Source organism: Hippocampus zosterae, unplaced genomic scaffold, assembly GCF_025434085.1.
Source record: "Hippocampus zosterae strain Florida unplaced genomic scaffold, ASM2543408v3 HiC_scaffold_22, whole genome shotgun sequence".
NCBI classification, from domain to species: Eukaryota; Metazoa; Chordata; class Actinopteri; order Syngnathiformes; family Syngnathidae; genus Hippocampus; species Hippocampus zosterae.
Window position 1 is genome coordinate 3,972,033 of NW_026262818.1, and position 25,817 is coordinate 3,997,849.

A 25,817-nucleotide genomic window follows, 5' to 3' on the forward strand; every position below is an offset into this window, starting at 1 on the left:
TCCCGTTGAAATAAATCCATATTTTAGGTCGGACTCCTGACACTGTCTATTAAATGTAGCCTTCTTTTTCTTGGAAGTCATTGGCTTCTCTTCTGTCTCCTTCCTGGGCCTTTTCCCCTTCCCAAAGAAACTTTCCAAAGACGTTTGTTTTTTACTCATTTTGCGAGCTCCAGGGTTTCATTTCAGCGGTAACCTATCGCGTGACCGAGAAGCGCGCCTTGACCTGCGTCAAGAGTGACATACTGTAGATGGACGTAATAGAGAATCCAGTAAATTTTCTAAATATAACATCTTTCAGATTCTGAAATGAATAAAATGGAAGTAATGCAAGTTATTTATTCTTTCTGTGCGGCCCGGTAACAAATGACCCACAGACCGGTACCAGTCCACTGCTCGGGGGTTGGGGACCCCTGACTTAAACAATAGGTGAATAAACATTTATTCTTGACTTCGTTATGTGGTTTCAGTCATAACGGCCCTGTAAGGAAAACGGTAACCAAAATGCGGCCCGCAACAAAAATGAGTTTGACACCCCTGCTGTATAGTGTCAATTAACCATTTTATGCACCCTGTAACCTGATAACACGATAAGCTTTCACACTTAACTGGGCTTGCCGGCACTGACCAAGTCACTTTAAAACTGCTGTCTCTCGAAATCAGAGGTATCAAACTCATTTTTGGCGCGGGCCACATTTTAGTTACTGTTTGACTTGGAGGGCCATTGTGACTGAAACCATATATAGAAATCAAGAACATCTGTTCATTCAAGGTTTGTGTAAGTTACTATCATGAAGGGTTTGGACACAAGAAAATGCTTAGAATATATCTCTTATTTATTAAATGTGAGAGTTCAAAATTTTGGTAGACATTTTTGAAAAGACCATGGAAGTTGACATGTTTGAGCTGCTTTCTTGGGCCACTTGAAATGACGGGGTGGGCCAGATCTGGCCCCTGGGCCTTGAGTTTGACACCTGTGCTCTAAATAATTGTTCGCACATGTTCAAAAAATGTTTAAAAAAATTCGAATTTCAATGTGCCAGTATCCCAAAGTCGTCCAGAATGCAGGGCCCATTCATAGCTACCCGTAGCTCTAGTTTAAGTTGAAATCTGTGTTCAACTGTGGAACCCCCCCCATGTTCATGTGTATTTCCACAGATCCAGCTGCATTCTAGGTTGGCGTCTACTATACCTGATTGCTGGGTTCTTCCCTTGTTCTGGTAACCTAGTGCCCTATGTTACACGCCACCTGCATGACATCGAGACAGACCCTGAACACAATTACCAAGGTACAATAGTATTCATGAAAATGGATTCAGTTACGTCAAATATAAATGATGCTACTTTTGCTTTGTAGGGGATAGGGACATATTTTCTCACTCTTGCCGTTTTTCCACGTCTGGACTTGAGCACTTTTCAAATATCTCTTCTTATGAGCGTCCCTTCATACGAAATATTAAAGTTACAAAATGCCTTGACAGGAAAATACTGCCTCTTGTTACGAAAGAAATTTCAAGATACAAAAGGGAAAAATATAATATCGGCTGCTACTCGCAGCTCTGAATTTCCTGAATGCAACATATTTATGTTCTGCCATTGGCTACTACTGAGCATCATCCTGGCATCACTTTGGTTAAGAGGCCATGAGGCTTTCCGATAGTTTTACTTAATCGTGAATTACCCAGAAAAAGTGTTCACCAGTCGGTCGATCGCTCACGATGCTGATATTTGCATTGGATATTTTCGAAGGATTGTTAAAAGCCGACAAAAGCAAACGTCCTTGGATCAGTATTTACAAAACGCCAAGCAAAACCCACTTCTGACAGAGAACATGAACTAAAAAGGGCAAAAAATGATGAGGACGCAGTTAAACGTTAAATGACAATAAATGTTATTCTTAGTCTTTTCTTTTTTTTTTTTTTTTTGCATTATGCATAACTCTCATTTATTGTGCAATAATCTAATTGTAACATGTAGATGTTACATATTTTGATGCATTTTTGTGCCTTAGAAAACATTTATGCCTGAATTTTAGGGGGCTTGGAACGGATTAATGTATTTACATGGAAAACGCGTCTCTCCTTACAAAATTTTCAAATTGTGAAATTTCTTCCAGAATCAATTAATTTTGTACCACTGTACGATCATTCTCCCACCAAGAACTCTGACACCCACCACTGTGTAGGTTAAGTCATTGACATTGTTGGCTGCATGGAAATCCTTAAACATGTACTTTTCCTCTTGTTGAAGTATTTTAACCCATTCACGCACCCTGTAAACTGATAACATGATCAAATGTCCACTGTAGTAACTGCTGTACCCTGAAAGGGTTAAACGATTTGTGAAAAAGACTTTCAAACTGGAAACATCTTAAAGAGCGGATATGTAGTTGGCGAGTTAGCACATAAGGACCACTTTAGTTTCATAAGTTGTGAATTTTGCTCTGCATAAAACGCGGAATTAAATAGATGGGAATTCAAAAGATAATGCCTGCATTCCCCTCAGCTCTCATGGGTCAAATTCACGAAGTAGATCAAGTTTGGCAGCTAAATTAATTTTTATCGGACTATGGAACTAAATGGATCTATATCATTCAAAGGGGTACCATGCCGGTTTATTCTCAAAATAAACTTGAGAGAGATGTTTTATTAGATTTTGTCACACTGCACTAAAGGTTGCTTGCCCTTCGTCCTGTGCCAGTATGTTTGTCAGCCCCGCCCTGATTGTTTCCCCGTCTTTACCCCTTAACTTGTGTTTAAATAGTCCTGAATGAAGTGAATGAAAACTTTCAGAAAAGGATCAAGTTGGAACTTGTAACCTTTCCAAACAACTAAACCCAATTTGATATGCACCCATTTACAAGTTATCTGGTAAATTCTTCAAATGTTGAGTCATCATTTGTAGATGGTTTGGCCCCAAATGATTTGAGAGTTGTTAAATTTGCCCTCTTTTCAAGCTTTTTGGTGGAAGCAGGGCCGTTAGTTAAAGAAGAGTTGTCAAAGAAAAAAATAATAATTCAAAGCAGGAGTCCTGAAGGAAAAAATCAAATTTACGCTCTCACGGAGTGAATATGATCAAATTTGTGGGCCTGCAGCCGTGCAAAACATGCACCGACTTGCTGAGGTGTTGGCACAAGTGATCAAAAAGGTTCCGAGGTCATGGGCCCGGCAAACCATGACAGGGCGTTATCAAATGCTTTTTAAGCTATTGCTTTATAGCGTTGGCGGAGTGCCTCTGATATTGAGGTGCTTGGCACATAGCCAATAATTCAAAGTTCTGCTGAGGTTTTGAAATGGAGTGGATCTTGAAAGTGAGAGGACACAAAAAGAAAGCTTGAGAGAAGAATCTCTTGAGGCACAAGGAAGAGTGAAGAAAAAAGAAGATGAAGAAGAGAAGGCTCATGAGTTAATAGGATGGCGCGCCTCGCATGGTGGGATCCCTCCACGTGGCGCGAGGGGGAAGGCCGGGGGACTCGAGCCCCTGCTGCGGCTAAATACCTACCAGCTGACGGGGAAGGAGGAAGGACCTCACCGGAAGGAGAGACACCTGATGCTCGCCCCGTCGGAACGGAGGAAAGTGGGAGTAGCCGCCCCACAACCCTCCTTAAATAAAAGTCAGCCGAGGGCCCTTCTAGGACCCGCACGTGGCGCGACGAGGTGGGAAAAAGGTTCCCCAGGGGGCGAGTTGGGGATGGTAAGAAGGAAGCGCAAGCAAGGCGGGATGGACCAAAGACATTTGGGAGGGTGGGTGAAAGACAGACTGGTGGGGATTCACCCCCATCCAGGCCCTGAAAGCAAGAGGGGAGCAAGGAGCAGAAACAATAAAAGAAGAGAGAGGAATGAAAGAAGGGGAGAGAGGAGGAGAGGAAGGGCGGGGCGGGAAGGGGGAAACAGAACTGAGACTCGGGACAAGAACGGTGAACGAGTGATAGTCACATGGAATGTGAGGAGATTGAGTGTGAGAGAAACATTTAGAAAGCGGTTGAGGAGAGTAGCAGAAAGAGTCAACAAAGAAAACTGGGAAGTAGTGCTGATGACGGAACTATAGGCAGATGAAGCCGGGGTGGTGTGGTTGGGTGAGGAGGATGAACAGGTAGTGCTTGTTCATGGGAGGAAAGCCGGAGTGATGCTGAGGGGAACGGCATTAAGGACGTGGATAGAGGAAGGACAGCAGAAGTGGCTGGGAGAGAGAGTGGTGGCGGTGGTGCTGGGAGGGCTCAGGTTGGTATCGGTCTACCAACCGAGCTGGGGAACGGACGAACGAGAGATGGAGAGATGCCGACGAGATATGGGGAGCCAGGTGGGAATGGGAGGGAGGGAAAGACTGATAATTGGAGGAGACTTCAATGCGAGTGTGGGAGCGAATGTGAAGATAGGAGGAGTCTGTGGGGGGCATGGGTTGGGGAGGATGAATGAAGCCGGAAGGGATTTAATAGAATGGTGTCGGGAGCACGATCTGGCATACGTGAACAGCTATAGGAGGTTTAGAAGGAGGGGGACGTGGCGACACATGGCAAGCGGGAAATGGTATGAGTTGGATGGATTTCTTGTGAAAGGGAATGATAGACATCGCCAGGTGAAAAGGATGTGGACCATGAGTGAGTATGAATTGTCAGACCATAGACCGGTGTGTATGAAGGTGAATGGGGAGTGGAAGAGATGGAGGACAGAAGAGAGGACCCAAAGGAGAACGGTGCAAGCGAAGTGGGAGGTGTTGAAAGTGGAGGAGAAGAAAAGAGAATATGAGGAGAGGACAAGAGAGAAATTGGAGGAGTTGAACAAGGAAGGACGGGGAAAGGAGAGTGGGTGGACAGAGCTGGCGAACATAATGGTGGAAACAGCAGTGGAGGTATGTGGAAGGGAGAGAAGAGAAATATCCAATCCTTGGACGGTAGGGAGAGAGGAGGAGATAGAAGAGATGAAGAAGAGGATAGGGGAGAGGGTAGACAGAAGGAATAAGAAATTGGAGACACTGAATGCGAGGAGAAGGTTGAGAGTGAGGGGAGGAGGGAAAGGAGTGGGGGAGATGGAAGAAGAACTCACCAGGCTAAAAGAGGAAGTGAAGGAAACGCGAAAGGAATTGAAGAAGCTGCTGAGGAGACTGGAAAGAGACTGGTGGGAAGGAGTGATTGAGGACTGTCAGGAAGCATGTTCTAGAGGAAGGATTGGTGACATGTACAAATGTTTGAGGAAGTTGGGAAAAAGGGATAACCCGGCCGCTCGGAGCACGACGGTGACGACAGAGGAGTTCAGGGAGCATTTTGAAAGCGTGTCGAGGGAGAGGTACGAGGAAGAACCAAGAGTGATAGAAGAGGCAGTTCAAGGAGCAGTAGATCTCAGAGAAGATAGCAGAGCGAGCGAAGCAAACGAGACCATGAATGAGGTGCCAGAGAGGGAAGAAATCATGGAGGCTATGGGGGAGATACGAGAGTCAGCACCGGGAGAAGATGGGGTGAGAATAGGATTTATACGGAGCGCGTGTGAGGAAGTGAGAGAAAGAGTGATTAAGATAGTGAGGCAGATGTTTGAGCAGAGGGCGGACCGATGGGAGGGTAGTGTAAAAGTGGGACTTATGGTACCGATACATAAGAAGGGGGATAGGAATGACAGAAACAACTACAGAGGAGTGTGCCTGCTGAGTATGGGCAGCAGGGTGTTAGGGAGAATATTAGCGAAGCGACTGAGTTGGTGGGCCGAACACCTGAGGCTCCTTGACGAAAACCAAGCGGGCTTTAGGAAAGGGAGGTCCACAGCAGATGTAACGCAAATGATGGTACGCATTCAGGAGGATGTAGAAGATTGTAAGAAGAGAGTGACCCAGGAAGGGGTAAGGGACATGAAGGATAACGACTGGCCATGTGCAAGACTGTTAGATTTTAAAAAGGTGTATCCGAGAGTGAGCAAACCAGCGCTATGGATGTTACTTGAAAGGTACGGGTTGAAAGGCAGATGTCTGGACACCATTATGGACCTGCATGAGACGACAGAGTATAAGGTGAGGGGAAGGGAGGGAGTGAGTGGAGGATGGATGCCAGCGAGAGGGCTGAGGGAAGGATGCTCAACATCACCGATCCTTTTTAACATCTACCATCAGGCGGTGATGAGGCAGGCACTAGCGGCGAGGAATCAAGGTAACAGGGAGGAAAAAATGGTGGTGTGGAGGTGGATACCAGGAGGGTCATTCGCAGGTGAACATGGCTGGGAGAGAGGGAGCTTGGAAACAAAGGAAGTGAGGGTATCGAGCGCCTTGTTTGCGGACGACACTGCTATAGTGGGGACGAAAGGAGAGATAGACGAGAGTGTAAGGAGAGTGAAAAGTGTAATGGCCCAGTGGGAAGAGAGGAATAATGAGGAGAAGGAGGAGGTGCTGGAGTTTGGAACGCTAGAGGGGGAGGAGATTAGAGTGTTGGGAAGCTGGATTGGGACTCGGGCAGATGTGAGAAACAGGATCAAGAGGGCAGGAAATCTATGGGGGAGTGTGAAAGGGTGGTTGAAAGGGACACGACTATCTAAGAGGTGGCAAGGGAGAGTAGTAGAGGCGTGTGTGGAGAGCAGCTTGCTATATGACTGTCAGGTAAGGACATGGATGAAGAAGGATGTGGGGAAACTTCAGAAGTGGATGGATAGGTGCTACAGGTATGTGTGGAGTGATAGGAATGGAGAACCACTGAGACAAATGCAAGAAAGAGGAGTGAATATGTATGATGTAAGGAAAATGTTGGGAGTAAAATCCATCGAGTGGAAAATCGAGAGGCGAGTGTTGCAGAGAATTGGACATGTGATGCGTATGGGAAATGAAAGACTAACAAAAGCTATGGTATTGGGATGGTGGGAGGAACTGGAAGGAAGAGGGAAGAGGATGGGGCGCAAAAGGAAAACGGTGTTGTACTGGAAGAGAGTGATGAGGAATGCAGGGATGGACTGGACGGAGGTAGAAAGATTGACGAGTGACAGGGAAGGATGGAAGCGGAGAGTGAGAGAGCGAATGGATCACCTGTATGAAAGGGAAAATCAGAAAGGTCACAGATATGAGGCGGGAAGGAACGAGGAAAGACTGGAAAGGAATGTGAGGAGGGTGAATGATGGGTTGGTATGTCGGTATGACGGGTGCGGAAAAGTGTGCAGGAGTAGAGCTGGTCTAACCATGCACGAGAAACGCATACACCGTAGGAATGAGGAACAGGTGGAGTTTGAGTGCGAAAAGTGTGAGAGGAGGTTTGCGTCGAAAGGAAATAAAATGAGTCACCAAAGGAGTTGCACGGGAGGAGCGTATGAGGAGAAGGGAGAAAGGAGACAGTGTGGAGGGTGTGATAGGTGGGTGACGAAAGCAAACTATGCCAGACACGTGAGGGGGTGTGAAAGAGTCTGCAGAGAGTATGAGGGGGAGAGGGAAGGAGGGAGAGGGGAGGGAGCGGGCGTGGCGCGTGAAGGGAGGGCAGGGGAGGGGCGAATGGGGAGGGGGGGCGCGGAGGGAGAAGGGTAGCTTGCGGGAGGTGTGGGAAGGAAATGTTGGCGGGGAACCTTGCGAGACACCAACGGGATTCGTGCCGGGTGTGGGACCCGGGAGGGGGGGCAAGTCACTGACGGGGGCCGATTGCCCAGGATCGGATCGGATCGGATCGGATTGGATAGGATGGCGCGTTTTCATGCTTATGAGAGAGTCAAGGAGCCTCACCATTTCTCATATTACATTTGGTTGCCTGGAGGAGGGTCTTGTTGGCACCTGGGGGTTGTCCTGCAACCATGGGCCTGGCTGGACACAGCCTAAAGAGGCAAAATGGATCCACCTTCCCATGGGCTCACCATATGTCCGATCGGCCAAAGGTTCGGTGCAGTGTGAACAACGCAGCGGCCATAGGTGAGGACCTTGGTGGTCTGTTCCCTTGCTCCAGACGCTGGCTGGAGGGATGAGGCATGTCATCTCTCTGACAGGTAAGGGGCCTGAGCTGAGGTGTGAGGTTGAGAGGTTGCAACAAGACGTAGTCGGGCTAATTTATTGACCCCCTAATCCCCCAGCTTGGCGCCGACACACCTCCCTCCACCTTTGGGTAAGGGGACGAGTCCTGACTTTTTGTGCCTTTGCACCAAACACCGGTTCAGAGTACCCATCTATTTTGGAGTCCTTGGAGAAGGTGTTGGAGAGATCTCACACTGTGGACTCCATCATTCCATATTTCTTCAGTGCTCATGTGGGCAATTACAGTGAGACCTAGAAGGGTGTTATTGGGAGGTCTCAATCACAACCCAAATAGTGTGATTGGACTTTTGTTTTCATCACAGATTGTCTATGACAAACACCATGTTCAAACATAAGAGTGTCCATCCCTACATTTGGCACCTGCACACTCCTGGATGAAGTTTATGATCGACTTTGTAATCATTGCATTAAAATTGTGATCACGTTTCTTGGACACTCAAGTGAAGAGACGTGCTGAGCTGTCAACTGACCAGCACCTGGAGGTGTGTTGGCTTCCATGGTGGGGAAGATGCCCATACTCCCTGGCAGACCGAGATGTATTGTGAGGGTCCATTGGGAACGTCTAGCTGAGTCCCATATCAGAAGTGCTTTCAATGCCAGCTCCATCAGAATTTCACCCACATCCCATAGGAGGACACTCAACCACTGCACTGTTTGGCAGCTGTGCTAACCAGTCTGCCATCGTGCCGCCTCAATTAAACATGTCACAGACATATTATTAAGACAGCTGGGAACTGTTTTAAATTGTTGAAAATTATTATTATTATTATTATTATTTCTTTCACGCAAATGTGATTCTAAAGGCGTAAATCATGACAGATGTCTCAGTGATATTTTTGCAAATGGAAGTGATTTATATTTTTCCAATTAAATTGTCCTGATTACAGTATAGAGACAGTATATTAACCCTTTCATGCACCAATAATGACAACTTGTAACCTGATAACATGGTAATCTGTCCACTGAAGTAACCGCTGGCCCTGAAAGGGTTAAATGATCAAAAAAAGGAAATCGATTATTTCTTTTGATTCTCGCAATTGTATTTGCCCTCAGAGCTGGCATCTGTGTGTGAGGATAACCTTCAGCGATCTCTCAAATTTGGTGGTCGCCGTAACATCCCTTCACATGTCGAGCTGGAAGCCAACCTGGCAAGTTGAGCTATTGGTTTTTGCACGATTTAATTACAGTATCAAAATTTTCTAAGATGAAAGGGGAGCAAACTATTCTAGCATTATTTGCGGCTGTAATCTTACATGTTTTTTTTGTTTGTTTGGGGGGGTGGTTGTTTGTTTTTGCAGGCGGGCAAATCCTCACAGCTCATTTCTATCCAACTGCCAGGCGAGGTGAAATTCCCTGTCAAGATACATAGCTTCAGTGTAAGTATTAATCCATCAACGGACGATATTGTCAAGCACACCATTCGCCACTTCTGCCAAGGACCTAAGGGGTACCCAGCAGCAAATGTCCTAGAGGGACAAGAAGGCCCCCACCTGCCCTTTTCGTCAATGTTTTTTTTCATCCATAGTGCTGAGATTCCAAGATGACTAATTCCATGGTTTATCTTTTTGGAAGAAAAAAATACAGAGGCTATATCAAGACTGAAGACAGCACATTAGAGAAGCAGAGGAATAAAAGTTGAATACTTTTTTTCCTAGGGGTGTTTTAATCTGGTTTTCATGTTGCCAATTCCGATACTGATTATCCATGATGATTGATTATCATGATTATCCATCACATTGATTGGCTGTTTATTTTTCAATGTGAGAGCTGCTCACTAACAATAATTGTAATAATCTGCTTTTTTTTTTTTGTTAACGAATCCGATTTAAACTGTGACACCCAGATGATGCGGTTAAGGAAAAGGGAGAGGAGATGCTGTATTGCACACGGGCTTGTCTATAGTTGGCTGCAGGTTGCGAAGTACGAGTTGTGGATGATCATTTTTTTGTGATCAGCAATGAAAGGTGTGGATCGAAATGCCAATCGCATACTTTCCCATGGAAAATGTTCACCCTCACTTTAGTCATGTTTATATTGCAAAGCTTTACTATCATTCATTTATATGCGTGCTTTTAAAAACATGCTTAACTAAACCAGAGGCATCCAAAACCCTCAAGGACCGGAGCTGGACAATACCCGAACTAAACCATATTATGTTGATACTAATATGGCGTAGACAATGGTGTAGCCTAAAATGGACACCTGCTGCTTATCCAATACATAACTGAAGAGCAATGGCGATTGATTAGTATCAATAATGAATGCTCATGCTCAGAAAAATGAATGGTTGGATGAAAATAACTAGCCAGCCCACAGCGCAATTGCCAGCCGACTCTAAATGGAGTGTTTGGTGGAAGACACTACAATCCATCTAAGGCCATAAAGTTTGAGTTGCAATTATTTATTTATGTCTGTTGTCGTCAAGATGGCAGCAGATGTGATCAACAAACTCCGCAAAGAAATGAGTATCTCGAATCCCTCCGAAATGAATGAATTCTCCATCTTCGCCCACCGCCAGAAAGGTACAGTTCAGACCGAAGCAGCATTTTACTTTTTGACATGCTACTGTTTAATCATCCAGGCTGCCTGCCAATTACACAGTGGCTCTACTGCTGATAAGTGATTGATAAATGACAGCCATGTTTTGTTTTGTTTTTAATTTTGTTTTGTTTTCACACTATCCCATCTTATTTTCAGACGGGATTGTGCGCCCTCTCCATTCGAGTGAGTACCTGATGGACTTTTTGCTGGACGATGGCTGCATCTTCTTGTCAATAAGAAGAGTGATGTGGCAAATTCCTCTGTGCTTCAACAATGATTTATATGTGGAGTTTCACTATCAACAGGTAAACTGATTCGTAAAAAAAAAAAGGCTAACTAGTGCACCCTACAAAATTCTAACAATGCAGTAAGCATAATGTAAGCTTGATCTATTAAATTTCGGTGGTTTATGTAATAGCCCAAGACGTACAAAAAAGTCTCTTGGAGGCAAATGCTAAACCTAACAGGAAGTCCGCTGTCTTTGGATTGATTTATTTTTTAATTTGGCGTCGCTTTGACTACAAAAGGTGCTGTAACTTGATCCACAACATCATATGCTGTTAAAATGTCACACATTTGATAAGTCTAGGCCTGAAACCATCCACAAAGCTATTTATTTTGTTGCGGTAGCGCCGCCTACTGGCTGAAGCAAATCGGTTTTATTCTCCCGGCTGTTGCCATGGAAATGCGCTTTTCGTCAAGAAAACAACAGTAGTTTTAAGGGTCAAAACATGCACGAAAACGTTTTGTGCAAAGATTGTTTGTGGGATCCACCCCTATGGAAACTGAAACCTGCAGAGTTTGACCCCTGTGATATATAGGGGGTGACAAAAATGCCGGCCCTTAACCGTTCATACCACAAGCAGAGCATGAGAAAGGTTTCAAAAGCAGCCATTTGTTTATTGACAGATCTTGGACAGCTGTAAATCTTGGTTGAATTGTATTGTATCAGTGTTAATATTTCCTGTCTAATAAAATGAGATGAAGAATCTCTCTCTCTCTCTCTCTCTCTCTCTCTCTCTCGCTCGCTCGCTCTCATTCTCTCTCTCACTCTGTAGCTCAAGGATGACTACTTGAATGGGCTTCTCCAGCTCACTCCTGCTGCAAATGGGTCCTCATCAGTCCAGCAGAATGCAGAGCTGGCAGGCCTGCAGCACCTGGCTCAGGGACTGAAAATACAGCTCTCAGTGTGAGTGTTTATCAACAGCTTTCAACCACAGGGAGAACACCATGCATTCATCCATCCATTTTCTGAAGCGCTTTATCCTCACAAGGGTCGCGGAGCGTGCTGGAGCCAATCCCAGCTGTCTTCGGGCAGTAGGCGGGGGACACCCTGAACCTGTTGCCAACCAATCACAGGGCACACACAGACAAACAACCATCCGTGCTCACACTCACACCTAAGATCAATTTAGAGTGTTAATTCAGCCTGCCATGCATGTTTTTGGAATGTGGGAGAAAACTGGACTACCGTGAGGAAACATAAAACATAAAGGGAGAACATAAAAACTCCACACAGGAAGGCCAGAGCTAGGATCGAACGGACAACCTCTGCACTGTGAGGTCCATGCGCTAAACCACTTGCTCACTGAGCCACCCCAGGGAGAACACATTGATTCACTTTTAATTTTTTTTTGTGTTATATGATTCCTCACGTTGATATACTTTAACCTTAAAGGCCAATCCTTTTGGCTCATCCAGGGCATGCATTAATTTAATTCGGTTCCAACCAGACGTCTGTGACTCATATCAGCCAAGCACTTAATTGCGGGGTTAAATGCGCTGTGTCAATCTTAGGTTAGCTTAACAATCATTGTGGCTTGTCGCTTATTCGCCACGACGAAGGCAATGATTTTGGTTTTAGGAGCGGTCAATATGGTCACGACACTGAACCAAATACACACAGATACTTCCTCCTCCTTTTTGGCCTCTTTTAGAAAATGGTTTCATGGTCCAGCATACAGTGAAACTCCTCAACAACGAAATCATGTTTGCAGCAAGAATTTTTTCACAGCAGGGGTTTTTTAACTGTAACAAATTTGATCTCAGATGTAAACACACACACAAACGTATGTGTACACGCACACACAATCGCATGAGTACTCTTTATTTTTATTCCAATAGTGCATAAGTATGAGCACACACTTATTTGACACTTCATATAGTTAGTGGAGAAAGAAAAAAAAGGGAAAGAAATTGCGAAATTTACGATCAGCATTCACTTTCACTTACCGTATTTTCCGCACTAAAAGACACACTGCATTATGAGGCGCACCTTCAATGAACGGCTATTTTGTAATTTTTTTCATACATTGGACGCTTCGCATCAAAAGGCACAATCTACAATGCCCCCACTAGATGGTGCTACGCTCCTATTAAAATCGAGAGGCGTCCGTTCAACTCGAGAGGTGTTCATGAACGCCTCTGAAAAACGTAAATTAACTATTACTGTACTTAAATGAAACGACGAAAATTGGAAATAATGCATCAAAATAGAAAATCAAGTGAGAAAATCACAAAATAAATTCTATATCTCCCCTATAGAATTTATTTTGTGATTTCCTCATTTGATTTTATTCGTGGTTTCATTGAACCGTTACGTTTTTCTGAGGCGGCCATGAACGCCTCTCAAGTGGAACGGAAGAGAAGGCACGGAGACGGACAAAGACGTACAGTGCCTGTATTTGTTCATACTGTGAAAACCATTAATAAAGTCTGCGTTTAAAAAAAATATAAAACCACAACCACAGCTCTCATTTTTTCAACAAATACAGGTGCGTCTTCTTCCGATTAGGGATGTGAATCTCAGCACTGAGGACGATTCGATACACATCTCGATGCACTGCCACGATACACATCTCGATGCACTGCCAGCGATGCGATACTTAAACGATACATGGAATTTTCTGGCGATACGAAGCGATACGTTTCACCGTCGTCACGATGCGATACGATGCGATACACATTAAGTTCAAATCAATGCGATCCGATACGATACAATGCAATTTGTTGCGATATTGTGCAATTAAACATGATGCAAATAAGCAAAGAAAAAAGCTTTTAAAAAGGTGGAATTCAGTATGGTATTACAAAAAGGATACCACTTTATTCCTTATAAACAGTAGAACTTGTAAAACAACTTATTTAAGCCCTTTCACAATTGGGTTTTGTGCAAAGAAAATGTAAACAATTTGGCACCTGAGACTCACAGCTGTTGCTATAGTGTAAACACAAACAGACTATTCTCACCGAGTGTCTTATATGAAATATAATAATATATATATATAGAGAGAGAGTGGCTGCCTTTCCAGCAGCTCCTATTTTGTTGTTGTTCTACTTCTTCCTTTCATAACTTTGCTGCTGTGAATCTGGAATTTCTCCATTGCGAGACTAATAAAGGTTTTCTTAAGCTTTATATATATATATATATATATATATATATATATATATATATATATATATATATATATATATATATATATATATATATATATATATATATATATATATATATATATATATATATATATATATATCTCCCCACTGTACCCACCCATCCACTGTAAGTGCAACTCTTTGTGCACTGTTCAGCGACACAGTAATCTCACTTCTTACTTTGTTGTACACATCGGGAATATGTAAGTGAACACAGACCTGTCTGGTATTTTATACCTGGGTTCCAAAACGTGCACGAGCTGTCTGAAACCCTCGTTGTCCACCACGCTAAGGCTGAAGGTCTTTGCATATGAAATAAGCAGTGACCTTAGTTATAGCCATTGCGCTGTCACAGTGAGTTGCAAGGGGACTCCCAAAATAAGAGGCAATTTTTTTCTGATCCTGACCTGGGTTACCAAGAGTTTCTCCGGTGTCCGACGAGGAACTGGGCGTGGAAGCGGGGGAACGGGAGGGAAACTTGTCGGTGATCTGGTGCCATCGTTTTAAGTGGCTCTGCATATTTGTGGTTCTGCCGTTGTATGGCTTCTTAGTGCGACATTCCTTGGAAATTACGGAGGTTTTATCAAGCTTTCCGTCTTTCTTTTCGAAGCCGTAGTATTTCCAAACATAAGATTTGAATGTTGCGGCTGCATTAAATATAGTAGTTTCCTCGCCTCCCCTTGCGCTAACTTCCATAATGTTTCGCTAGTTGTGTACTGGACTGTAAGTGACGCACGGCTACCGTCCGTATTCAACACAAAACGCAAAGCAATGATGGTGCATTCATTGCGCCAAGGAAAGGGCATATAAGTGACGTTTAACATGAATAAAACGTCGCTTGAATCGGATTTTACCGATACCCGTCAATGCATCGTGATGAATCGCGATTTCACCCGTCAATCGCGTCGTACCCAGTGAATGAGCCGATGCACTCGGATCGCGCACTTGCGCATCGATGTATCGATTAATATCGATTATTTTCCACACCCTTACTTCCGATCAACTCGAAAGGCGTTCATGACCGCCTCCGAAAAACACATTGGCATTTCCTTTATCGTAGCTCCAAGAGTACAATCAGATAAGATAAAATAAGAAAACCTTTAATAGTCTCACAATGGAGAAATTCCCACTTCACAGCAGCAAAGTTATGAGAAGAAGAAGTAGAAGAACAAAATAAATGGGAGCTGCTGGAAAGGCAGCCACTCTCGCGGCGCCATCTTGAAGTCAAAATAACACAACAAGATGTCAGTCGTAGTTATTTATTCCTTTTTTGTGTATTCACAAATGATGAAATCACAATATAAATTCTGGGGGAGGCTGTAGAATTTATTTTGTGATGTCCTCGCTTGCTTTTCAGTTTTAATGTATTATTTTAAATTTTTGTAGTTTCATTGAAGTAATAGTCAATTTACCTTTTTCGGTGGCGGTCTTGAACGCCTCTTGAGTCGAACGGAAGAAAGCACGGAGACAAAGACGTACCTGTATTTGTTGATTCATTCATTCATTCATTCATCTTCCGTACCGCTTGATCCTCACTAGGGTCGCGGGGGGTGCTGGAGCCCATCCCAGCCGTCTCCGGGCAGTAGGCGGGGGACACCCTGAATCGGTTGCCAGCCAATCGCAGGGCACACATAGACGAACAACCATCCACGCTCACACTCACACCTAGGGACAATTTAGAGTGTTCAATCAGCCTGCCATGCATATTTTTGGAATGTGGGAGGAAACCGGAGCACCCGGAGAAAACCCACGCAGGCCCGGGGAGAACATGCAAACTCCACACAGGGAGGCCGGAGCTGGAATCGAACCCGGTACCTCTGCACTGTGAAGCCGACGTGCTAACCACTGGACTACCGGGCCGCCCTTGTATTTGTTGAGACTGTTTTAAAAATTAACGCCACAGTTCTCCCTTTTTTCGGACCTGCAACACAAACGTATTTAATAAAGCAGCGACACATTTCAGTGAACCAACAGCAAGTTATAACATTGGTAGAATGTCTCCAAGGAGGAGCCATCTTGGAGTCGACATATTACCGTAATGACCATACAAAAGACGCACCGGATTTTAAGGCGCTCGGTGAGCTTTTAAGAAAATGGAAGACTTTTTGGTGCACCCTTTACTGCGGAAAATACGGTACATCAATTTCTTGGATAATGTCTTTTATTTTGCTTCCTTCATCTTTCATTTTGATCACTTTTACCCTCTCTTCCAGCGCTTCTTGTGTTAGCTGATTGACATCCAAAGGTCCGTTTTGTAGCCATTTTAGCAATGCAACGTTCATGCTGCGTCTGAATCTAACAATAACAGATGTGTCCTGTACCCGGTGGCTTTTCTTTCCACTATATCACTGTTTGTAACTCTACCTCCCTTCGAACGCCACCCAAGACAGTGTCGCTCAGCTGATCTCATGCAATGAACTTTTAAGCCAGCCATGGGAAGCTTCGTAGTCCTCGATGGCCATAGTTAGCCTGATGGACTCGCCTTCTCTCTAATTAGCGCTCCAGTTAGCGTAAGATTTTTAGAATGATAACAAGTAAAGCATTCAAGGAAACGTTCGTTTATTTGAATGTCCGTCGAGCCATAAGCAATTTACTCTGAGCAGCGAAATTGGATGCATTCCACTCTATCTTTCACGGATCTAGCCACAGTATCTACACACATAGACAGTGAAGGTCCCACTTGGCCAATCGGAGGCCAGGATGATGCTCGGTAAGCCAATGGCAAAGCAGCTATGAGTATGTTGCGTTCAAGAAACTCAGAGCTGTGTAAACCAGTGTGGTGGTTGCTTTTGCCGTTTCCGAACGAAGCAGTAGAGGTTGCTATTGGATTAAACTTCGTTGTAGTGAATCTCTTCACGAGGCTTGAGCAGAGAAAATGATTTCGTATAACGCAACAAGGTTTTTTTTTCATCGTATTGGGGCAGGAGAATCGGAAAGGAGTTAATGCATGAAAATTTTTTCACATTAGTGGGTATTTTCGCCCATGTAGGTTTCGTTCTAGAGGAGTTTCACTGTAGTACATATTTTAGCTTAAAAAATATGGTAGCCCGCATGCACGGTCACATATATTTTTAAAAAGGCAGCGGGAACAAAACTGAGTTTGGTTGTACTTTATTGAAGTATTTCACAATGTACTCTTGTTATATTTATTTATAGTTATTTTATTTATTATCAATCCTCATCCACAAATCCATCAAAGTCCTCATTTTATGTATCTGAAAATCCGAAACAGCTAGGCATGACTTATGGTTTTGTTTTTTGTATTCCTTTGTCAGGTTGGAAATCAAGAAATTTTTGCCTGCTCAGGAGGGGCAGAACGTGAATATAGATGGGATCCACTCCCTCTATTTAAACAAGATCGACGCCATGAAGGCTCTCAGCCCACTCGATGCCAAAATACAATTTATTGGTTAGTAGGAGGTTGCTTCTCCTTTCCTCATATCCTTGAATTATTTGAAATCAAGTTGTTTGACTGTTTTTGGCAGTGCTTCTGACTGAGCAACGTATGTTTGGCTCCAACAATTACTTGGCCCAGAAAGTCAGCCGGCGTGGATGTCCTTCCCCTTGCATTGTCAGTGTCAACCATGAAGGAGTGCAATTTCTTCATCCTAAAACACAGGTACAGAATGTCAATGATGTCTTGATTTTGAACATTGGTTTGTTAAGGCCCAAGCTCCTAGCGGTCCTTGGCTTAAATCACCTTTTTGAGGGCTTTCCCATTTTTAACATTTTCGCATGGTTGAAGGGAAAGGCAGAATTGTAGCTAAATTGAGCCAAATGTGCTAGACAGAAGGACTACCGGTAACTTAAATTTCAAGACGAAAAACCTCTCTTACTGTGTGGTCTGAGTACAGTGTAAAGTGTTGATGACTTGCCAAAAAACTATGCTGCTACATAGGGTCAGATTTTAATCACTCTGTAGAGGCCACCATCCACTCCAAAACAAGACCTACTTTGGCCACGTGGACTAGTGGGGTGCCACCATATCTGTCCACAGCTTTCATTTCGACATTCATTGAGTGGCTGTACAGGGTACCTTAACTGTTGGCCCTGCCTCTGCTAAATGGATCTCCCTTCAAATCTATATCTCATTTCTTTGCAGGAGGAAGTGTTTAAAATCCCTCTCACAGATGTTCAGTCCATGCGCACTGTGCGACCTAAAAATGCAGGAAGACTACCATCGATGGAAATAAGTTATGGAACACCAAATAAGTTCCAAAAAATAACAATTCATCTCAAACAGGTGATGACTTAAATTCTTTCTTTGCAAGTGACATTGCTATCTGTCACTGTTGAACACTATTCTTTGATTAAAATCAAATTGAATTGGGTGAAGGTAATAACCCCCTCCCCCCCAAAAAAACCCCAAAGATATCTTATAACAAATTCTGCCACTTTGTTATTGTGGTGTAATGTTAGCCTTTAAATGTGGTGCAGTCAGGTATTAATCAAGGTGGATACGACCACTGACGACAACATTAAATGGCATTTTCCAATATGATGTTGTGTCACTTGGATAGGCTCACACTATTAACTAATAGGTGAGACTTTTGAGCCATAATAAGACACAATGAGATATTATATTATGAAAAGCCCCAATTATAAAATGACCTAAGTAGCTGGTATCAGAAGGGCATTTGTTGTTTCCAGCAAACCAATCTGTGTCAATATTGGCAAAGAATTCAACAATTAGTGATTGATTTATTGGAGCCAAACAACTCAACTTCAATAACAAAGGACTCCAGCCGGTTAACAATGGCAAGCCTCCCTGCTTATTTACAGTAACTCTATACCAAAGACGACAAGACAGTTGAAAAGATTACATTAAGTTACATAACTGTGAATAACCATCACTGACATTCTCATAGACATCTACACTCATGCCCACTTAAACCTCTGAATTTATCAGAATGACCGCCTCAATATTTTGAATTTAATAACTGTTAAGTAGGGATCAAATTAAGCAAGGCTTCACATCTGGAGCAAAAGTGGGCATGCTAAATGAAGCCTCACTTCAGAGTGTGTGTTGATTGCAAGAAAATCACATGACCGATAACACACAAGGCCCAGGTTTGTGCGGATGATATAATTGGTTCATTCAACGTGTAGCCTTGTAACACTGGAGACCTTGCGTCGTTTTACAGGTGATGTCGCCAATTGTAGTGAGCTTAAAGTTAGTTAGCGAGTCACGCTGTGTGTCAGAAAAGAACACTTGTGGAGGTTTAGCATTTTGATTTCAGTCATTGTTTGCCTGTAGCAGTCTCATTATACATAAAGGTTGCTGGAGTTACACTTACAGTCGCTGGGTCTCGGACACTTAATAACTTTGACAGTTTTAAACTCATACTTATTTATAAACATGGTATGCATGATGTTGTGTTGCTGCCGACATAATCTGCAAGGTGCCCAACAATACAACAGAACTACCTTAGCATTGACAATGTGTCCACCAAGCCATTATGACGTGTGCTCTCAAAGCTCGTCGGAATACAGTCCTTGGACCAAATAGGTAATCCCATCGTGTGCAGTTTACAACACGACACGGCATCAAATTGCAACCAATAACACTAAGCTAATAATCACAGCCATATAGCTCACCATTCTTCCAATTCTGATGGATCTAGTCTCAATTCCATGTCCAGCCGTTCGGGCACATTTGATCATTTTATCATCCCCACTAGTGTGTTGTATATAATTAATATTTAAAAGCAAAAGCAATTAAATAGTACAAAAAGAGCACCCTTGTCATGCGTGCACGCTTGTGAGTGCCGACAAGTTAGTTTACCGACAGAGAGCAAGTTAATGTTGGTGTATGTAAACAAACATGCATGCAAATGACCATTTCTCGTGTCACCCCCTCCCTCCAAAAAATACTGTTTCCATTTTTTTTCATTGAACGAGAAGTTGCTATCGTGACAGGCCTATGTGAAGACATTTTATGGACCAAAATATTTCAAATTATCACTCGCCAAAGATGCTTGTTCAGTCAACCGTAGCTGAATGCATTTCAACAAGTACAGTAGGACACAGGAAAGTGTCATGGCATTTATTTTCCCTCCATCCATTTTCTGAACTACTTATCCTCAGTAGTAGCATTTATAGCTGAGCAACATAACTCGGCTCGGCTGGCCTTCGCCGCCTGCCAGACCCTTCAACAATCCACGGAGGTCCCACTGGTCATGCGCCACCCCGTGTGATATGTTCAAAGTGCAGTTAATTGTCACTGGAACTCGTCAACATACTGTAATCCAATGTCGATTGAGTCCGAATGATTATAGTAGGTAAAAGATAGTTAAAAATGGAAAAGACACAGCTCCCTTATTATCAGTCTCTGACAGCCGCCTAAAGCAGACTTGTGGGCTCACATCCAAAAGGGGCTAAATATCTTTAGAAGTCTTGCTTGTCTCCTCCTTCCTTCGTTTTGCAGTATTGGACAGATAAGAGTGATGCCATTTCTTCCCATGTCCATCTGATGATTATTGGCCTGATAAATATTGTGCATCCTGAATGTATAAATGACACACCTACTGCTAAACCTGTCATGCTTTGACTACTAATTGTCCTATCATTTTGTAGCCTTTAATCTTTTGTCATTCTGTGTATACATTGCTACTGCCTGATCTTCTTGACATTGAGCAAATGAAGCACCCTGAAACTTTGAACCATCTCTAAACCAATTGGCTGAAAAGCCTCAATGATTCATTACAATTAATTTTGCCATGTAAATCTTGGAAGTTGAGAGAACAGACACCCTGCTCTTTTTTTTTTCTTTAATTCTCTTGCACTTTATGGCGTGTAGCGCCAACCATGGCAACCAGGTCTCTCCATCTGGATCTGGTCTGGGCAAGGTGTTGACTTTGTTCCAGGGTAACATTGCAGGCCCCAAGGTCCAGGGCTATTATGTCCAGCCAGCGAGTGCGGGGGGCACCTCTGGCAACTGGGTCGTCTCCAGCCAGCTTGCTGGGGGTTGAAGGCCAAGATGGTGCTGGTTTGGTGTTCCTGGGGCAGGTGGATGACATGGCCATACCATCGCACTCGCCGCATTGCTGCGAGACGGGAGGCTGGTGACTGTTTGGTTTTGTCTTTTAGAGCCTGATTTGTGATGTGCTCGGTCGGTCCACGAGATACCTTCAATCCTCCTGAGGGCCCTGGAGTCAAAGCCATCAAGCCTGGCCGCGAGAGTGTTATTCAGTGGCCAGGTCAGGTTTCGGAGCCGTACAGGAGGACAGAGATGACTGAGGCATTCTAGACTCTGAGCTTTGTTGCCGGTGCCGGTGGCGCCACAGCGGTCTCCACAAGGACTGCATAACATTGGTTGCAAGGGCACGGCGACAGTCGATCTCTGTTTTGAGGTGTCTGTTGTTGGTCAATGTCGAGCTGAGATATTTGAAGGTGGAGACAAATTGGACAGGGGTGCCATCAAATTCAAAGGGTGGGTCAGGGCCATCACCAACATGCATTACCACTGTAGAGTGATCCCCAATCACACTTACGCACTAACACAACATAATATACACATTCAACGTTAGACACAAAAATACGCCGAGGTGGTCAGCCTCTGCAGGAAGGCAACACTTCCTTACCGTTTACGCTTAGCGAGAAACGATATCTAAATGAGCTGATGCTCTCACAGATGCGCTTGGGCTCTGTGTCCATGGGAATCAAACTTCCCCTGTATCGCTAACCACAAAACGGTGCACGAGCTAGCCTACTCCTTTTCGGCATTAACTCGTCTAATTCCATCATTCAGTGGAGATAACCGACTCCGCAACGGTTTTTCCACCACGCCGACTGACCTTATTTTTTCTGACAATTGTACTGATGCCGAGCTGAACTCAGCTCCGTGGGATGATGGCGCTCGCTTGCTCCTCACGGTGTCCGGTGCGGGGCTGGGTCCTCCTGGAAAAGTCTCCACGAGGTCTGGTTGGCTTCGGAGGCGCAAAACGCGCAGTCAGCCACGGATCGTCCACGGGAGGAAATCGGAGAGTCCAACAAAAAAGCTCAAATCCGTTCGAACAAGCGCATCATCCTGCCGACAACGGCAAGTTTCTGTCAGAGATCTCGGACAAAGTTAAAGAAATTACTCTGCACACAGGAAAATTGTCTTCAATATCGGCGGGAGCGGATCTCTGAAAGCGAACGACGATTACCGGTAGTTGCTCCGAAGATACACACTCGGCTCCCTCTCCGCCGGTTCGAACTTTTATTGCAAAATACAAGAAAGACACTGCCCCAGAGATTTGCATACCGCGCCCCCTGGTCCAGCCCCTCGGTAGTGATCTGATCTACCCGAATACACAAGTCACAGACTTTGCGGATGGCCAATGTCGACGGGTGTTCTCAACTCGTCTTTTGTTGTTCAACCGCTGTTGTTCAACCCGAATTATTCATTCCCCTTTTGTGACCGAGTTTCTCCCTCTCCCCTGTGATCGCCCACCTGTATTGACGTGCTAATTGTGGACTTCAACAGCCCTCCGGCTTTGTGCACAGGAATTTGGGGGTGCTGGATACACACCCAAACGTTTAGATGTGCCCAGATTAAATGAAACTTTAAACATGATACAATTTTGCTCATAGATTCCTCTAACATTTTCATAACTGTTTCTTTTCGCCAGGCTGGGTAGTTGGCCCTGCGATGGCTAGTCAGCTGGTGGAGCTGCCACCTTACAGCAAGCATACTGACGGGCTGTGAAGCCCTGACATGAGTCAGGGGCAGAACTGCTCATTTGTGCCATCCTAGTGTTGTAAGCCCCCCAAGGTGACAGGCTCCCTAATGCACCGAGCCTGGGCAGGCACTAGGCAGGTTTAACCCTCGTAGTCCACCGTTTGCGATAAATGCAAAATTATGTCTTTGAATCAAAGGCAAAGGCATTCGGAAAAACACGAGAGAGCTGAAACGTATGGGGGGGTTCTAAAATGGCCGAAATTTCATGACGTCACCGGCTGATAATTCTCAGGCATTGCAGCAATAATAAAAATGGTTTTGATTCCGTAATCTTCACAATTTATATATTTTGCACCATAGAGACCCATTATAATTCATATTTTTGAATGCAACGTAAACCTAATGAGTAAACATGCATTTCACGTGATTTTTACGTCAATCGCTTTGTTTTCGCTTGGACAGACGTATGCATGCCACATTGTTGGGTTGGGGTCATTCCAATTGTGCAAATTTTAGGTGGCGCCAGAGGATCGCAATAAGTTTGCCTTTTTGCAGGAGGCTTCAAACCAATGCATTTTACATGCACACGTCCCTTCGGGATTGTTAGTAGGGCTTAGTTGGGACCTCCAGACACATTTTTTTTTTTCCTTTTGCAAAAAATAAAGAATAAAAAATCCCAAAGAACTAATAAAAACTATATGTATGGATAGCACAGATGCCTCTGAACATTTTGAGTGTTTGAAAAAAAAAAGAATGTTTGTATAACACAACATACATCATTTCCAAAATTGTAAAAGGTGTAACTTAGGGGTTTTTTGTTTCGAAGCATCTAAGGGTTAAGCTGTCACACCTCGTGAAGGTTACACAGTTCCTGTTCCTGGTGGGGTGAGGCCCCCAGGACAGTGACAGAGACACCCTGCGGAGGAAACAAATTTTGGCTGCTCGTATCCATCTTTTTCTTTTGCTTATGACCCACATCGCATGACAATAGGTGAGGGTGGGAACGTACTGTATAACGACCGATAAAATGAGAGCTTTGCATTCACCGCAACAAACCAATCCAAAATCAGCAGAACTGCACAATTGGCCTGTCGATCTCTAATTCCTCTCACTCATGACCAAGACTCACAAAACTCTTCTACTTGGAGCAGGATTTCCTTCCCAAACTGACGAGTCCACTTCACCCTTTTCCAACTGAGCATGATGTTGCAGAAGTGTGTCAACCAGCACAGCCACAAAACATCCAGAGCCTTTACGAAGTCCACTTTTTAAAATGATAAATCGATCAATTCTGGTGTAAATACAAAGTTGTTATGATGTCTGTCTTTTTTATGTGCAGTACATATGTCATAGCTGTGCTGTGTCTCATTTTTTTGTTCATCGCCTTGATTCTCTTTTAGGCCAAGGAGCTGTGTCACATCCTTGCTATGATAATGGAAGAGTTTATCCGTCCCTCAGTCGCCAGCTCCATCTCAAATTTCCAGTAGACACATTCCACTTTCTCTTTAAATCTAAAGCATACAACCATTTATACTCACAATCACACCTCAGGACAATTTCGAGTTATCCATCCATTAATCTAGCGAGAATATTTTTTGGAATATGGGAGGAAACTGGAGTACCCGGAGAAAACCCATACCAGGCACAGGGAGAATGTGCCAGCTGCACACAGCAAGGCCGGAGCCTGGAACCGAACTCTGGACCTCTGTTCTGTGAGCAGATGTGCTAACCAGTCGACCACCGTGCGTATGCATCTCTTAATTTTTGTTTGTTCTTTTATTTTAAATACAATTCAATTGTGTCTGTAATAAAATTAACCGATTGACTTACAGGAGACAGTAAATGTTGGTTTTGCATTAAAATTTGATGACATCAGAGCTGAACAAATCATCTTTTATATTAATTCGCTACGCTAACAATGTACTGTAAGAAAGGTGAATAAGACAGTCAATAAAAAAACATGTTGAGATTTTTTGTTTGATTTTCCATGACACATGTAATTTAGTTTAGTTAAGTAATGGAATTGAATGTTGATTTGCGTGTGTGTGTGGGGGGGGGGGGGGGGGTACGTGTGAACACTACAGCGTACAGACTCGCTACGCATGAGAAGAGTTGATTACATACGGGTATTGAATGTTTTGCTTTTGTACTCTGTTGTACTTCTGTCATCTTTCCTTTCTCTCATCTCTCATCCTTTTATGGTGTCTGATAGACCACAGCGTTGATTTGTCCGGAGAAGTATAAACCATGGTTTTTCGATATGTCACAAACAAGGCAGGGAAAAGGAGGTACACTTTCCGCATGTGCGTCGTATTGCACGGCCGCAGAAACTGCCACGTGAATGGAAGTGGAGCTGCATCGGGGTTAATAATAATAATCATTTATAAGCGCCTTTAAAAACACTCAAGGACACTTTACAACCAAAACAAGAACAATAAAACCACAGATAAAATTACAAATAATAAAAGGAGAGATGAATTTGAACTGAATATGCGATTTTAAATAGTTGATGCCGGCAACATCGCCGTCGCGAGGAGCACTAGTCGACCCAACCAGGCCGGGCCAACACGCCTTGGTCCGCAGATCGCCCGCCATTTATGCCGTTGTCTCTGCATGACCGGCGGGAGGACGACCAAAAGGAGGTGATGCCCCTGGAGCCATCGAGGTGGAAGCCCCGACGAGATCCGTGGTGGATGCACCTCCGGGAAGGCGGAGGAGCGCCAGGACGGTCCACAGCAGCATAGCCCAGACACATGCCCCGTCGACCCTCACCACGGAGGCAGAGGAGTGGAGAAGGCATGGGGCCCCGTCCAACAGCCGAACAGGCAGGACGCCGTGTTAGCATGACTGAGGACAACCGTGCGACGACCGACGGTCCAAAACCACAACGAATTGCAACAGGAGAGTAGGGTTTCTCCCTTGACGAGAGCAAACCGTAGAAACGACAGTAAACCATAAAAAAAAAAAAGAATCATTGTGTCATGATTTGGTTTGGGACCAAAAGGTGGCACTGTAGGGCTTCCCCTGCATCTGCACACCTGTTGGTTGTTGGGTAATTAGTTGTATAAAAGGACTCCCGCCCGAACACTCATTGTCGGGTCATTGTTGCTGTTTGCTGCTGTCATATTTGTTCACAATATCATGGTCATGGTTTTGTTTGCTACTTTGTAGTGATGGGTCCAGCGACACCGATGCATTGACA

The 25,817-nt window shown here is 44.1% G+C and overlaps 1 protein-coding gene across 1 annotated transcript in view; it reads left to right on the plus strand.

Moving 5' to 3' along the window:
• LOC127594587 (unconventional myosin-XV-like) overlaps positions 1 to 24,173 on the plus strand; it is a 35,369-nt gene extending 11,196 nt beyond the window's left edge. The window contains exons 10-19 of the mRNA XM_052056442.1: positions 1,156 to 1,286; positions 9,028 to 9,122; positions 9,273 to 9,350; positions 10,400 to 10,496; positions 10,672 to 10,820; positions 11,574 to 11,704; positions 17,226 to 17,359; positions 17,436 to 17,569; positions 18,053 to 18,193; positions 24,016 to 24,173. Of these exons, the coding sequence (XP_051912402.1) occupies positions 1,156 to 1,286; positions 9,028 to 9,122; positions 9,273 to 9,350; positions 10,400 to 10,496; positions 10,672 to 10,820; positions 11,574 to 11,704; positions 17,226 to 17,359; positions 17,436 to 17,569; positions 18,053 to 18,193; positions 24,016 to 24,102 (1,177 nt within the window). The 3' untranslated portion in view covers positions 24,103 to 24,173. The remainder of the gene's footprint in view (positions 1 to 1,155; positions 1,287 to 9,027; positions 9,123 to 9,272; positions 9,351 to 10,399; positions 10,497 to 10,671; positions 10,821 to 11,573; positions 11,705 to 17,225; positions 17,360 to 17,435; positions 17,570 to 18,052; positions 18,194 to 24,015) is intronic.
• The last annotated feature ends 1,644 nt before the right edge of the window (positions 24,174 to 25,817 follow it).